We start from the raw sequence: 15,274 nt of genomic DNA, 5'->3' as shown, positions 1-15,274 counted from the left end.
AAGACAAAGACAGAGTTGATTGCTTGAAAAGTGCTGTAAAGCCTGAACTTTTACAGTGCAGTCATTACTCAAAAAGCAGAGAGTGAATCCACCTTCTGCCTTGGAAAAGTTCACCCACTTACATACCAGAGCAATTCAATTCAATCCACAAAAATCCTATTAGCAGACCTTCAAAGGTGTTTCCAGGGAGATGGAGTGAAAATATAAATATTTGCAGTATCACACTGACTGGAGAGGCTGAAATGAAAGCACCGCATTGGTGCTGGCAGACTAGCCAGTGGGCTATGGCATCAAGTCGAAAACCTTCCTCTGTAGGTTAACATTATGGGTGGAATAAAAGTGCAGCTTTAAACATTTGTCAACCCCAAAAGCCATGGAAGTGCTGACGGTGCTAAATGTACAGTTCAGCCTGGTTCAGCTCAGCAAGAGCCCCAGTTTTATGTTTAATGGTGAATGGAAGCAAAATACATTCATATATGAATAAAACAGATGGTTCCAGGTTTAACAGGGCAGCCAATTGAACTAATTAAAATGTGCATGTTCTCATATATGTTCATTATGTAAATGTAAAAAGAGACATGACCTCAATGCTGAAATCTTTTTTTTAACATATATCATTGCAAGTTTTTAATGAGCTGTAAAAAAATTCTTCTCATTTTTTTTTCTAAGTTATGGATTACACAGTTAGCAGTAAAGCTCAACTTTACAAGCGCTAGCAAAATTGCTTTGTAGTGTGGGAATTTGGTGGGCTGTAGTGCATCTAGATGTGGGTTAAGATCAAATATGACTAACTGAATCATAAAGCACCACAAACTGGCGAACGTGCTATATTTAAGACAGTCAGCGTGCACGCCGACAGAGGCAGTGCACAGAATATTTTCAAATGAGCGGAAGCCTAATGAATGACACATCTCTTCATGGGAAAATTTTCTGGGAGAAGTTGATGTGGGCTAAACAGGTATATCCAGGCAGGATATCCAGAGCCTTGTAAATTTCCAGGCAGTAATTCTTGTAAATCTTGAATGTGTTTACTCAACAGTGTGCCTTCAGTATAGATGACTCCCATTGGACCACTGGCCCATGCAGCATGCGATTAGTCTGGCAGATATTAATGACACCATTGAGAAAGGAAAAGTCGGACAAGCGTTTCTCCCACAGAAGTCACGACCTCCTGTTTATTTATTATGTCTGAAGTTCTTAATCATCCTCAGGCCCCGACCGCTGCTGGTACCCAGTTTAACAAATTAGATTGGGATTATTGTTTGCATGATAGAAAATGTCTTACCTAGCAAGAGGGAACACAGATTTTCTGTAGGCCAGAACTCTCAAAAGGGTCAGTGCAAAGCCAAATAAGGGATTATGAGACGACTTATGGAATGAAGAAAAATATCTGGATACATCTCTGCCCACAGATCTTATTATTATGGATCAAACATTAAATCACTGCCTGGCTGACTTACAGCACAAACAGCCTCAGGAATGATACACAATAATCAGTTAAACTGACAAAGTGTGCACAAGCTTTAAACATCTACATGTGAAATGCTTTTGATGCCAGAAGACAATTAAAAAAAGAGTTAAAAGCATTTATGGAAGTTCACTTTACATTACGTAAAACTGCTAAAAGCTAAAAGTTTTTTTTTTTTTTGTCAAACACAAAATACTGGACATTAAAGTCAAACTTCAAGTGCCACTGAAGTTGCAAATTGCACAATCTTTCTGCAATTAAAGCATTATAAACTCATTTATATCAAGAAAAACTAAATTCTGCATACCTGCTTCACTACAGTATAACAAAAAACAAAGAAGTAATTTATAACCATGCTTTGTTTAAAACGTTTGTAAGTGAACATATGCTGTCAAACAGAGACAGACAAAAAAAATCAAAAACGAACATCTGCTGAAGACACATTCATTAATGCACTCTCTTGAAGATGAGTGCTGACACATTATTGCCGGTCTTTCCTCCAAACTTGAAACTCGGTGTCGGTAACTCCTGCACAAACTCAAAACCTGCAAAGCAACACAGAACAAATCAGTAAGTTCAGACAAGTAAACTCTATGAACGAGTAGCACGTGAAAACAAAGGGTGAGAATCTTTTCTTGTGGAGAATATCTAAGAAACTAAAAGAAAAAAGAAAAGCTTTTAGCAGCAGTAATGAGAGTCAACTATCCATCTGCCATCTGTGCTGCATCCTGGGGCCTAGTAAAGCCGAGCTGTCAGTGTGAAAGATGAGCACTTTGGCCCCCTGCAGGCTCTCCAGAGTGACTGCAGAGACACGAGTGACAGCTAGTGGAAACTTGCCGAAACTCTGACTTTGTAGGCTGTTGTTCCCCACGGCTTAACAACCTGCCAAGTGACGGTTGTGGCTGGAGGAACTGTCTGTGTTTTGACTGAGGTTAAGACAACCAAACGGTCAGATATAAAGCTGTTAAATGCCAGGGAGACATTTCGAAAATTACAACAGTAGGTTTGGTTGTACAATCAACCAAACTGAAAAGACTCAACGGTGTGGTTTTCTTTGGACAAACCAAACTAGCGGTTACTCACTGTGTGTTCCTTTAGTATTTTAAATCTCCCTCTTTTCATATTCCTATCCTCCAGCTAGATGGTTACGAATCATAAACACGCCTCAAAGCTTTAATAAAGCAGAACTCCTCCCATTAAAAAAAATAAGCAAATTTAATAAATGGTCAAATTTTTTCCCACTCATTTCCTCTTACCTTCACTAAACCTTTCTCGCAGCTGCTCTTTTGTCCAGTTGCAGGAAGTGATAGCGAAAAAGCCATTGTCTTTAAGAGCATCTTTTAGAGCTTGGACATACAATTTTTTGCCCTCCTTGGTGTTGTCTGGGTTTAAACTAATTGCATCAAAAGTTCCCTTATCGATGCAGACGTCAAAACCCTTCAGCTCCCCTTGGGAGTTTAGGAAATCCATCTCCTAAAGTAGAACAGAAAGTCAAAAATTAGGATTTGTGGATCTTATTGAATGTCTTCAGCTGCAGAAAAAAACCATTTAAATTTTATACATTTGGCTTTGTTTAATTTCACTAATAAAAAAAAACTGCTGGTGTGACAGCAGCTAATTCAGCATATCTTTCTGAGCTGCCCAGCTACAAGTGAAAGGACTCCTTTATCTGGACGGAGGGGAAGAACACCAGACCTCCAGCGTGAACTCACTGGCCACATACTCATAAACCATGTGCCACAAAATATGAGGCTCGTGAAGGAGGAGCAACGGTGGCTCAGCAGAGTCAGAAACAAAATATATTTGTGTAAACTGACCTGAGTTTCAGCACGTAAAATGCAAAAAAAAAAAAAACCAAAAACCCAAAACAAAACTGAAGATGCCGACACGGACTGTGACTAATGTAAATTGGAGAGAGGCTGGACACAGATTTAAAAACATAAATGAAAGCACACTCAGATTATTTTGGCAATTCCCAACACTTCACAAATGACCAATGTCAACATTCCTCTCTCACATGCTCCCCGTATCCAACCAGGGTCAATATTGACTTTAACGGCAGCCCTTCTGCCCAAGCAAAGTGCCCACCTTCATGGGTGTGTAACGTATGTAACATAAGAAACAAGAGTGTGCACACACAAGGGAAATCCATTCAACGTACTTCAAAGACCACCTAGCATTTGGAACCTGTTTTTCTTATGTATATGGGGAGTAGTCCTGCCAGTTCTTTTGGGGTTTGAGGTGGGCAGACTTTCATCACTTCCAAGGCCTTTTTCTTCCCATCCAGCTCCCCCACATGGTAAACATGGCAAAGGTTTCTTAAACCTTAACAGGCCAGAGTTCACTCTATGCTGAAAGCTATACTGTTTTAGCAGCATTTAGGATTTGTGGGACATTCATGCAGACTAGATTCCCAATATGCACAAAATTTGAGTCTAAGTTTAGTAGGCCTACAAAAATATTCTACCACACCAATAATATCAAGGAATAAATCACACATTTGCTTTCAAGACCATCCCTCGACACAGAGTCTGTTCAGATCCTTCAGAAATCAGGGTAGATGATAATGGACTCCTCTGTTGTTGTTGTTTGCATAATCTCAATATCCCTAAATCATTTTGAAATCACAAGTTTTGAATTGTGCAGTTTATCTTAAACTACCTGGCATACTTTTTTTTTTTACATGTTTTGGTATTAAATCTATAACAACATATTTCCTTACAGGGTATTTGAACAGTGGGTTTGGCATGGTTTTTCCCAACTGCTATCTTTCTTCACACACCTAATCCACCGCAGATGTTCCCTCCAACAAGCTTTATTATAGTTTCATTTCCAATATAATAAACACCCCAGTAAAGATGTGCAGACTGTAGGTTCTCACATTTGTTGTTGATAGGTTTGAGACTTTGAGATTGCAGGGGTGTCAACAACTGTGGCGCCGATTTAGGAAATAAAATGTTTATTTAATGTAAACCTATTGATTTCTTTTAATAAATTTATATAAAATAAAAGGCAACATTTTGTAGGTAAATTTGTATAATCAGTCTGTTTTCCATATAAATCAGCATCTGGAAGTTATTAAAATTGCAGCTAAATCCCCTTTAAAATGGGATATCACAGTTTCACATGTATTTGTTTGCTTGAACACAACGTCTTTGCTTCAGCGTTTCTTTTGTATCGCTGTAAGTGCAAGCCTGTATTTTTACCAGACAATTATGGACCCACCTTTACAGTCACATCAGTCAAATCTTCTGCTTGCAGAACATTTCTGGCCAATTCTACTGATGCTGGAGAATAATCAATGCCGGTTAGATTCCTGTATCCACAGTTAGCCTGGACATAAAAGACAAAGTAAATGAAGAATAAGGTTAGATAAAATTCCTAAAACAGTTTTAACAGTTAAATGTGTGTGTCAGATTACCAAAAGCATGTGTTGATGCAATTTACTCAATGTACTCATGCACTGCTCATTAAGCTTCAACAATATATATTTACTCCATTAGACTAGCTAATTCCGAGATAAGGCTATGTTTGCAATTTGTTGATTTACTAAAACTGAACGTTTGTAAGGACTTGAATGAGGGTCTTGTGAAATAACAACATTCATTTAAACTTTGTTCCCACCAGTTCAACCAGGAAGGCCCCATTTCCTGTGCCAATGTCAAGAATGGCGGCGCTTTCAGGGATTTTAGCTTTGTCCATCCACCGCAGCACACGACTCATGCTTTCCTCACCAAACCTTGCAAAAAGACAACAACAAACACATTATAGGTAATTGTCAATCGTGCCAGGCCCAGAGTAGTGCCAACTTATATCAGTAAAACTTGTTCTTACCAAATCTCACCAACATCTCCTATGTCTTTGAATGTGTCCAGTTCTTTCTGATAAGTTTCCTCCCAGCTGCAGATCAGGACAACCAGTCAGTGTTGTAAATACAGCACAATTTAGCATTCTGTTGCATTACTAAAACTGCACGAAGTAAGCAAAAAAAAATCACTAAGCAGCTTGAAGCTATTGTTACACATTGTTCTCATTCTTTTCTAATTAGCTTATAAATAAAATCAGTACTTTTCTTGAAAGTTGTTCCTTCATGGCAGTACTGTTTTTATTCAAAACAAATACGGTTTATTAGTTGCCACAAAGCTTATTTACTCAAGATTAACCCCAATGTTCAACTTTCGTACTGAAAAAAATGTCTAAGTAAGTGATGGTGACAGTTCTTTGCAGACTAAAATGCATAAAGGTTATCTTATGCTAACTAGCAGGCAGTGTGGAACCATCAATAATACGCTTCAGTCAAAAAATAGGATTAACAGTACTTACTATTCTCTGGTTCCGAGTTTTGACGTTTCAAAATCATCATCTGAGCATCTATCTTCCTCTGAATCTGAGTTATTTTCACAACCATGTGAGCTATCACCACCGTCTGCCATGCTAGAGTAGATCGTGTCAAGTCGCCGCCTACATTTCCCAGAAGGCCTTGCGTCAGAGAAGCTGCCTGCAACCGCAGGGGGCATTGGGATTGATAGGGATGTTTCCATCATGGCGGCATCCATTTCAGGTTATACTTTCAGTTCTGTGTGTTATCACAGCGCCAATAGCAACTCGGATCATGTAAGTCTTTGAAAATTGTCTTTACAAACTGCTATTCAGTGGCTACCGGGGTTTACGCCGCTCGACGACGCGTCTGGTAGTTTGTTAATGTCATTAGTTTGTGTTGTTTTCCAGTGTCATCTTCCTGTTGTTGGTTCCGTCTATCTACCGGCAAAAATGGTTTGATCAGACTGTGTAGTTACCAAAACAAAAAGACGGGGCTGCTAGTCTTACGAGGACCTCGTGTAATATAAGTAGACTTGTTTAATATTAATTTGTGATCTCAAATATTGAGAGCTGCATACCTGAACACTAGTTATATGAATGCATGCAAAGTTTGAAAACCAGGAAATAGCCGGTAGTTAGCTACTTAGCATGAAAGCATAGCTACCAAGTCAAGTGACTTCCGTGTATCGATACAGCTAATCTCTGCGACCACTTCCTACTGTAAAGTCATGAAAATATGTCGTCCATTTAAAGATTAACAAGCACAAGTAAATGATATCCAAAAGGAAGGAGTGCTTGAAATATTAAACCGTGTATTTTTTTCTTTTTTGTTTCGCAGCTTCTTGCTAACTATATAATGTCGGTTTTTTGTTTTCTAATTTTAATAGCTCGTCAACTCGTTCTTCAAATCCAGAAAATGCTTTTGACAAGTAGTACTAAATAATATAGCAAACACAGCTAATGTCAGCTCTGTTCACATCATTTAGTCCCTGAAAAAATAACCTTGGAGAAGTTTTCATTTGTCTGAGAACATGTTTGCCTGCATTCTTGGCTAAGCATAAAAAATGCTTCCTGGTGTCATTTACAGCAATGACGGAAGCAAAACAAAAACAAATCTTTGCTTAAGTTCGAGTAGCTTAAAAGTACTTTAACAGCTAAAATACTCTTATGTTTCATTGTTAGGTAAACTCGATTGCAATATAAGGGTAAAAGTATTAAATGTAGTAAATAAGAGATCTAGTCATATCACCAGTGGTAATATACTGACAGCAAAAATGTTTCTTAATGGAAGGATTTTTTTTTCTTTTTTTAAGTTTTTATAGGAAGAATTAAGCTTTAAATATGAACTGCTTCTAGGTTTTTCTATCCTTCATTAGCTGGTAGGAAAGGGCTGAAACTGTCTTTCAATTTTCGCTTGCAATTCATACAAATATTTAGAAATAAAATGGGGACAAAAAATGTTATGAATAAACAAAAATTCCAGAGATATGAGATTTAAAAAAAAAACAGCTGAACTCTGATTGTATCTTTCTTTTCTGGTTTAGCAACCAGAAAATCACCCCTTGCACGTATTTTTTAGATAAACCTTTCACATTTGCGTTGCAACAAAAACGTATCTGCAGCTGGGGTGTTATGTTTAGCTTTGCAACTAAACTTACGATGCTGATGTAATTTGGGAACAAACAGAGCTCACAAAACTGGGTTATTTTCCACTCGGGCACCATTAAACAACTGGTAGTGGAAGGGGGCCATAATGATTTAATTCAATATTTGTGTCTAACGACAGGTCTTTGAAAATGTCTTTATACAGGAGGGCTTCCTATTAGGAGACGTACGACAAGAAGAGACTGTCAGCATCAGTGACACACAGATAAGCAGTTCAGAACTGCTGCAGGTAGTAGGTAAGCACAGAAACACACAAAACATGGGTTTTGTCACATTTTCTGTAAGCAGTACTGATATCAGCTAATTACAGCTAGTCTGTAATTTGTATTAACCTCGAGGCACTACGGTGGCCCTGAAGTGCAAGCCACGTCAACAAATTAAAAACCACAACGACATTAACCTAGGTTTTTTGTGTTTCTTTGGAGGGCATTTTGACTTTTTAATACTTGATTAAAAAGTAGAACCCCAACAAACAAACCAAAAAAACATGCAGTGTCAGGAACAAACACAGAGCTTATCAACAGTTTTGGCTCTCCACTTTTGTTTACATTTGATTAAAGTGCATAATTGATTCTGAGTAACTGTCACTGTTTGTTCCCACTAGAAATCCATAACCATGACCCTTGTGCACAGTTGTTTAGGTAAGTTATGACTTCTTTAGACTTAAACAGCTATTTTTTATGAAATTTAGTCGGAAATTTAGAAATGTAGTAGTTGTGCATGAAAAACAGTGTATGCGTCATTTTTAAACAAACTCTTCTCACCTTTTTTATGCTTTTGGTTTAGTTTTTAAGTTTGGGTCACTGAGCATCATCTGAAACTTTAAACTACCTGAATTACCCATCATACATTTTTCCATGAGATGAATTAATTTGACATTGGACAGTAAATTATTCCGCCAGACGAAATGCGGTAATAGAAGATTGTTTTGACAAAGAAGTACAACCCTTATGAAGGTGTTTGAGCTTAACTTGTTCTTTTATTTCCGTCTCCTGTCAGCTTTTATGACTACGCAGGTAAAGTCAGTGAAGAAAGTCTCAACAGCATTCTTAAAGATAGACGGAAAGTGAGTGCTTTTATTCTTTAAAGATGTCAACAGATTTATGTCCATGAAATGTGGTTTGCACTTATATAACAAAGCCATGTCTTTTTTTTTAAATTTAAATATATACATTTTAATGTAAGCTATTGGTTACTTAAAAATATGCTTGTAAAATGGTTTTCTACAGAATCTAAAAATATAAAGTTTAATAGTTTGTTTTGCTGTTTTGGCCATATAGAATGTTATTGGTTGGTACCGGTTCCGAAGGAATACGCAACAACAGATGTCTTTCAGGGAGCAGATTATCCACAAACAGCTCACTCAGCTCCTTGGTGTGCCCGACCTCGTCTTCCTTCTTTTTAGCTTCATCTCCACTGCCAATAGCTCCACACATGCACTGGAGTATGTGCTCTTCAAACCTAACCGCAGGTAATAATGACATGTTGACCACTATGAACACATGTACACAACATCCCAGTACCTTGTCACACTACTGTCTGATCATCAGATTCTAAAAATAAACTATATCTACAGAGTTCTTAAGCTCATAGATAAACTGCAGATTGAATTATCCTTCTGCCTTTCCTACTTTCGCATCTAGGCTTCTTTTTCATACTTGCAAAACTTCTGCTGTTGGATTTTTTCCTTTTTATTTTTGTAATGTTTAAGACCCTTTCAAAAAAAAATTTCCCAGCCCATAAAATGAACAGTAGGATACTGACTGCTGAGATTATTATTGCCTATTTGTTGGGGAGCTCGTTTCTGTTCATAGCAAGATTCCCATCTGGATTATTACCCATTATTCTGTACTTAAACATACACTAAACATGCAGTGATTTGTTATTTCTTTTTTTAATTATTATTTTTTCTAGAAAGCAATATGTCCTATTTTAACATAAATTAATCTCATTGTTAGTGTTAAAAAGTCTGTGTTTCTATCATAGCATTGTGATTCAATTCAGATCCTAAGAGTTGAATAGAAGGTAACCAGACTTCCTTTCCTGTTTCTTGAAGCCATTTCACCTGTTTTTTTGAAAGGCTTATTTAGTTCTGAGAACAAAGATTAAGTGAGGATGAGAGGTGAAATACATTCAAGAAACAAGAAAAGACTTATATTAATAATTATTATAGTATTGTGTTGCCTTAAGTAAAATTATATGACTTTATTTATGGAATAAGAAATGTAGTTTATTTTTGAGAAAACAAAAACGTCAGTACTTTGACTAATTGGAGCTAGGGTTATTTATTTAGAAAATAAAAAATGGAATGGTTCATTCGTTTGTAGAGCTTTTAATGGGAAACTTAGCTAACGTGGCTAATGATTTGTGCCTATTGTTCATTAAATGGAGGGTTAGTTTTTTTAATCAAAGACCTTCTGATTCCTGGCCTCTTCAGCTTGCCTTTTAAAGGATTATTTTTTAAGCAAAACAATGAATCTCTAATTGCACATTGATCTGTATGTGAATGTGTTGATTTGATGTATTTTACTTGTATTGTACAGGTCATTTAGTGCTTAATAGGGCTTGAAAAGTGCATAATAAACTGCGTTCACTTACCATTTAAATAAAAAAAATTTAAATTTTGTATATGTTTACAACACTAACTTTTGAATTATTAAATACTTGAAAGGTTTTAATTATATTGTTATTGTCGTCTTTTTAAAATAAACACAATGCTTTTGTTACATGCTTTATGAAACAAAAAGTATGTTTTGAAGGTGCTAACTTGTCATTTGCTCTCAGTAGGTACAACCAGAGGATAACCCTCACTATTCCAAATCTTGGCAACACAAACCAGCAGGAATACAAAACCTCCTCGGTACCCAACACCTCACTCAACTACACAAAGGTCATCAAAGAGCACGGGTAAGTTTTGAGCTCCTTGTTTTTTGCACCTCACCCATGCCACTGTGAACAGAGCGAGGGCGGCTCCACGGCGGTGGAGCAGCCACCTGTTTTCACCTGATGAGGAAACTGCAGATTCATTTTGGGGATACATAACCAGCACAACGCTACCCAAGCTGTTTTAAAAAAAGTTCTCTATCACCTGTCATATTTTTCCCCTTGATGATGATAAAAAAAAAAACTATTTGAGGAATGTGACACATGCTCAATAATTCAGGTAGATATCTGAGTCCTCTGGACGGTCTCGACTCAACATTGTTAGATACTTGGGGAATATGAACACAAGTTTTCTTGACTGCAGTTTAAAGCGTGGAGGTGTCAAACACAATGGCGTTTATTTTAATAACCTAAATATACTTATGGAATCTGCAAGTATGTGTTGTAAAAAAGCTAAATAATGCAAATCTATCAATCAATCAATACCTTTATTGCCATTGTAACAAGTACAACGAAATTGCATGTTCCCTGAGCAAGATAAAAATATCAGATTGAGACTTTGCCGGCCATTACTTAATCACAAATGACTCAGATCAATACCAGGGACAAAAAACATCCTGATTGGGACATCCCTAGCAACTGACTACCTCCTCAACATTTCAGCAAGAGCTTCAGATACACTTTTCTGTTTGATGGGGTGCTCTGCTGTTTGGGATTCCATCAGAGTTCTTCAGTAGTGTGCAGCTGTATTACTCTAGACATTAAGCATTTGTTGGTGTGTGTAGGCACTCGTCCAGGTTTACTTTTGACACTGTGTTGGCTGTATACATTTCTAGAAGGCTGACCGCAGCGAAAGGCCGGCTTGTACTCTTTCTTGGCATCTAAAATTAGATCCATTGTTTCTGTTGTATGATCTTTATAAACAAAGTGCTTAAGCCTGTACTGTGCAATATATGTTGTAATGTATGCATATTTTGGTAAATGTATTGTCAGGGCGGAGTTCTTTGACAAAGATGGTGTGATGAAGGATATCCGAACAATATTCCAAGTCTACAGTGCACTACAAGATAAAGTCCAGGTGAGTTGGGAAACTTGTATTTGGTGGATAACGTTGCCCACACAAGTTGAAATTCTTTGCTCAGTAGATGTGTTTCACTTGCTTGTACGTTTTCGCAGGCTGTGTGTGGGGAGGTAGAACAAAGTGAACGTATTAAAGAGAAAATTCAAGAAGATGTGAACAAACTCAAGCAACAAATTGCTCTCAGGAAACGAGTGACAGCAGAAGAGGAGAGAAGTACGTATCTTTTATGGTTTCTGTTGACAAAATAGGAGTCATAAAATGTCAAATAGGTGCTTGTTTAGATATTTTAAAGCATTAACTGGCTTAAGACTAATAGTATGAGGTAAAATGGCAGTTTTGAAGCAATGTTCTTAAATTCTTCACTACCTATTAGTTTTATGTGCAGTTTTTAAAACCTAGTTTACCCTGCAAATTAAAGCCTTTTTACAAGTTATATCCTTCTCTTTTTTGTGGACAGGGCGCCGTGAAAACTCTCAATCCACTCCAGAGGAGAACACGGAACCTTGCGAGGCGTCTCTTCTCTCCAGGATAAATTTTGACGCGCCCTCCGCCCCAGAGCGGCCCAGTACCTCACCAAACCCACCGTCTTACACTGACCTCCTATCCCAAGATGACAATCTGCTGTCCTCCTCTTCCCCACCAACCAGTGCTGCTCTGTTGCCCCGGCCCCAAGCCGTGGGCTCCCCAGGACACCCTACCCCTGTCCCGCTGGGGACGGACCTGGGCCTCGGCCTCAGGCTGGGCATGGGCGTCAATGCCAGTTTGAATCCCGTAAGCACTCCCAGCACCCCGTACCTTGGCAATGGTGACGGATCGAGCTCCGATTCGTTAGACAGACAAGCCGCAGGGCAAGAAGATGACGAGGATGAAGAGGATGACGAGGATGACGAAGATGAGGACAGTAGCGAATATGAGAACTTAGTAAGTGAAGGAGCTCATTTATCTATGGTCTCAGCTGGCGTTTTAGCTCAAGGTCGGCCCGCTGCCCTCAGCCCCGATGGAGACGCTCGTGGCTCCCAAATGACATAAAAACAGGCCACAGGACGTGGGAAGGACATAAATAAGTGACACACCGAGAGAGGTGGGCATCTGAAGCAATCAAAGATAAGCAAATGTAGACAAAAGAAGTGCCAGTCCTGAAAGTGAAAGGCATGTGCAAGTGGTGTCCCACTATGTAATTCTTCTTGTCTTAGTCAGATCTCCATGTTAAGGGGAAACCTTAAAAGGCTTTGCAGGTTCTTCTCACTGGGCTTAAAAGTTGTCTGTTTTCATATTCTCTCAGAACTGAGGTTGTTCACGGTACGTTAGGTGTGGATCTGTCTCGTTCCCAGGTCAGATGGGATTTTTACAGACCGATTTATGCCACCTGGTTTGCAGACTTGGTTTCGAAAAGGCAAGCCACATGTTTTTTTTTTGTTTTTTTTTATGTTTTGTGTCTGCATCTTTTTGTCTCACATTTGCATCACAAACTTTAATCTCCCTTTCTTGCATTACCTCTTGCACTGTATTATGTTTTCTAAGCAGGCCCTTTAAAACAGTAAAGGGAAAATACTCTGCAGCCTTCAGTCTTTGTGGTTACTAACTTTATTTCTGGAATGATATACACATATACAATATGATTTTATTTTGGACTCCCATCTTCCACAGTTTTTAATAAATAAATCAAACAGTTGTCTATTTAAATAATGGAAAACTAAAAGATTTCAAGCAATATTTACTCTGCCACTTCTCTAATGGGTGCTTTATGTATGCATATGTATGTTTGTCACATTACCTGTGAACCTAATTTGATTGACTAGAGTCAATGTCCTTTTCTAGGGTTATATTTAAATTATATGCACTTTGCTGCACTTAACAAAATTTAAGACCTTTTTTTTGTTCTTATTGTATTATACCAATGCTGACTTATTGTGCCACTTGTCCTCTTTGACCACCCTGAGCCAAACTCAGCATTTTAGTGTTTTTGCTTTGCATTGTACAGGGTTCACAGTTCAAACACGGTGTACTGTAGCTTTACTAACCAGATGCTTCTAGTTCCCTTTGCTGCTGCAACACAGAATTACTACTAAAAGTTGCATTTGTCTGTTCTTTTTCATATAAAATATGGCTGCTACTTTCATTTTACCATGTTTGTTGTCTTAATACTACTGACCACGCTCGTATACCCACTTCAAACACCCTTATCACCGACTTGTCTCGATTAAAGCTGCAGTAGAAGGCAGATACCCACTGTAGTGTGTGAATTGTAACCTTGGAAACAGACTCATATCTCTTGCCTGCTTGTCTTTGCATAGTTAACCGCTGCGCTGATCTATTTTCACTTGTGTGGGTCAGTGTTACATATGTGGACCTAGATATAAAGTTATTAAAACCATCATTGACCCATGCTTTAGTATACAGTGCCTTCCACTCAGGTCAGTTTATATCTGCACACAGAACACATTCACAGATCTCCGGAGAGAAACAAGAAATAGAGGAAAAACCTGCTATGTGTTTGTAGTAAGCTTCCAGCTTTTCTTTTTATTCTAACTTTAGGTTCTCTAGTTATTTGCCCTTTTTTAAAAATGTTGTTTTTGATCCACCTGAAATGATCTTTACGACATCCTGAGCTTATTTTCCTTCTTTAATGTCTTTTACCTTTATCTTGTACCTACATCTCATGGTTGCAAATGTGAGTTTGGCTGCTTCATTATTCGAAACTGGAAAAACACAGCCAAGTCCTACTAACCGAACGGCCTGCAAGGAAAAGTTTGTGAGGAGAATGACTGGCATGCAGGCAAGTGTGTTTACAGAACTGGCCTGGTTAATGCGATCACCTGCTTTGCATGAACTGGTTAATCTGGACACCGGTGAATCCAGCATGAACAGATGATTGCGCTGCACAAGATACCTTGTGGTGGCAGACACTTTGCCTTGTGAACAAGCTTTGCTTTATTTACACGAGTTGTATGTGTTGTTTTTTTATTTTCTTTCTTTCTATTTCACCTTAGGGTCACTTCACTTGCTCTGATGTGTCACTGACCGGGAACTGGCACTGAAACTCTTGCTTAAGAAATAGCCATCATAACAATCACACAATGAAAAGAAAAAAAAAAAAGACAAAATCTCCTTGTTTGGAGCATGATTTCCTTTCAGTACTGGAATATAATGAGGAAATAAATAATGAATGTATAATAGACAAAGGGTGTGGGGTAGCATTTAAACAGCACTTACTGTATAAGCTTGTCTCAGCTGAGTGTTGTTATGACATAAAGCATCAGTTTTCAGAGTTGATCCTCACTTTTTGTCACTGGTCGTCGCCATTTAGAGCATAAAGTTTTTCCGTGGACTCTTCTGTATCTTAAACTTATAGCGAGAGTGAAAAACAGCAGGGTTTTAGTGCAGAGGATCACTGGTATAAAGCACGGGAGGACTGCCTCTGTTAGGATCTGGTGTGTTTTGAGTTCCAGCGTAATCTAAATGTACATTAGTAAACTCTCAACTGATTGGGGTGAAGCTTTGTTTCCTCTGTGGAGCGGAGCATTGTGGTATGGACGACTCCTTGAAGCACAAAGTCCAGTGCACACTGTAGGTCTGGGATTTTATCTGGATTTGTGTAACTTAAATGAAAGTTGACCTCAAGACTTGCTTGGATGAGCACAGAGAACAAGGTGCTTAAACTGAGGGGTAATAAATGAGACATTCATATTTGATGTGATGTGCCATTGTCTTATTTTGTTGCATGTTTTCCAAATGCACATGGGTAAAACATTTTCGGTTGTGTTGCACGTTATTTATAAGGAGAAGACATGACATTACTGTCCAGCATTTAAAAAATATATACACATTTAAAAGTCTTGGGAGAACATAACAATTGT

General features: G+C 38.2%; 2 protein-coding genes across 2 annotated transcripts; one reads left to right on the top strand and one right to left on the bottom strand.

Moving 5' to 3' along the window:
* Positions 1-1,586: 1,586 nt before the first annotated feature.
* eef1akmt2 (EEF1A lysine methyltransferase 2) lies at positions 1,587-6,039 on the bottom strand. Its single transcript, XM_017432205.3, has 6 exons — positions 5,792-6,039; positions 5,303-5,368; positions 5,093-5,207; positions 4,694-4,801; positions 2,725-2,941; positions 1,587-2,013 (listed from the first exon to the last, which is right to left on the bottom strand). Exons 1-6 carry the CDS (start codon positions 6,022-6,024, stop codon positions 1,916-1,918), a joined length of 837 nt encoding a protein of 278 aa, XP_017287694.2. The 5' UTR covers positions 6,025-6,039; the 3' UTR covers positions 1,587-1,915.
* Positions 5,958-15,109, top strand: abraxas2 (abraxas 2, BRISC complex subunit). Its single transcript, XM_017432196.3, has 9 exons — positions 5,958-6,082; positions 7,599-7,689; positions 8,058-8,094; positions 8,453-8,519; positions 8,734-8,924; positions 10,238-10,360; positions 11,330-11,414; positions 11,513-11,630; positions 11,875-15,109. The coding sequence occupies exons 1-9, from the start codon at positions 6,011-6,013 to the stop codon at positions 12,444-12,446; spliced, it is 1,356 nt and encodes a 451-aa protein (XP_017287685.1). The 5' UTR covers positions 5,958-6,010; the 3' UTR covers positions 12,447-15,109.
* The last annotated feature ends 165 nt before the right edge of the window (positions 15,110-15,274 follow it).

The sequence above is a fragment of the Kryptolebias marmoratus genome, linkage group LG22 (genome assembly GCF_001649575.2).
Source record: "Kryptolebias marmoratus isolate JLee-2015 linkage group LG22, ASM164957v2, whole genome shotgun sequence".
In the NCBI taxonomy this organism is placed as follows: Eukaryota; Metazoa; Chordata; class Actinopteri; order Cyprinodontiformes; family Rivulidae; genus Kryptolebias; species Kryptolebias marmoratus.
The sequence above is the reverse complement of the archived record's forward strand: the minus strand, read 5'-3'. Positions and strand labels throughout refer to the sequence as shown.

What these genes read in the sequence shown, in the direction of transcription:
- abraxas2 (XM_017432196.3), top strand. Translation starts at nt 6,011, where the DNA reads ATGGCGGCATCCATTTCAGGTTATACTTTCAGTTCTGTGTGTTATCAC. An exon ending in AGAACTGCTGCAGGTAGTAG is followed by an intron (nt 7,690 to 8,057) that starts GTAAGCACAGAA and finishes TGTTCCCACTAG; the next exon opens with AAATCCATAACCATGACCCT. An exon ending in GACAGCAGAAGAGGAGAGAA is followed by an intron (nt 11,631 to 11,874) that starts GTACGTATCTTT and finishes TTTTGTGGACAG; the next exon opens with GGCGCCGTGAAAACTCTCAA.
- eef1akmt2 (XM_017432205.3), bottom strand. Translation starts at nt 6,024, where the DNA reads ATGGATGCCGCCATGATGGAAACATCCCTATCAATCCCAATGCCCCCT. An exon ending in AAACTCGGAACCAGAGAATA is followed by an intron (nt 5,369 to 5,791) that starts GTAAGTACTGTT and finishes CCTGATCTGCAG; the next exon opens with CTGGGAGGAAACTTATCAGA. An exon ending in GCGAGAAAGGTTTAGTGAAG is followed by an intron (nt 2,014 to 2,724) that starts GTAAGAGGAAAT and finishes GTTGCTTTGCAG; the next exon opens with GTTTTGAGTTTGTGCAGGAG.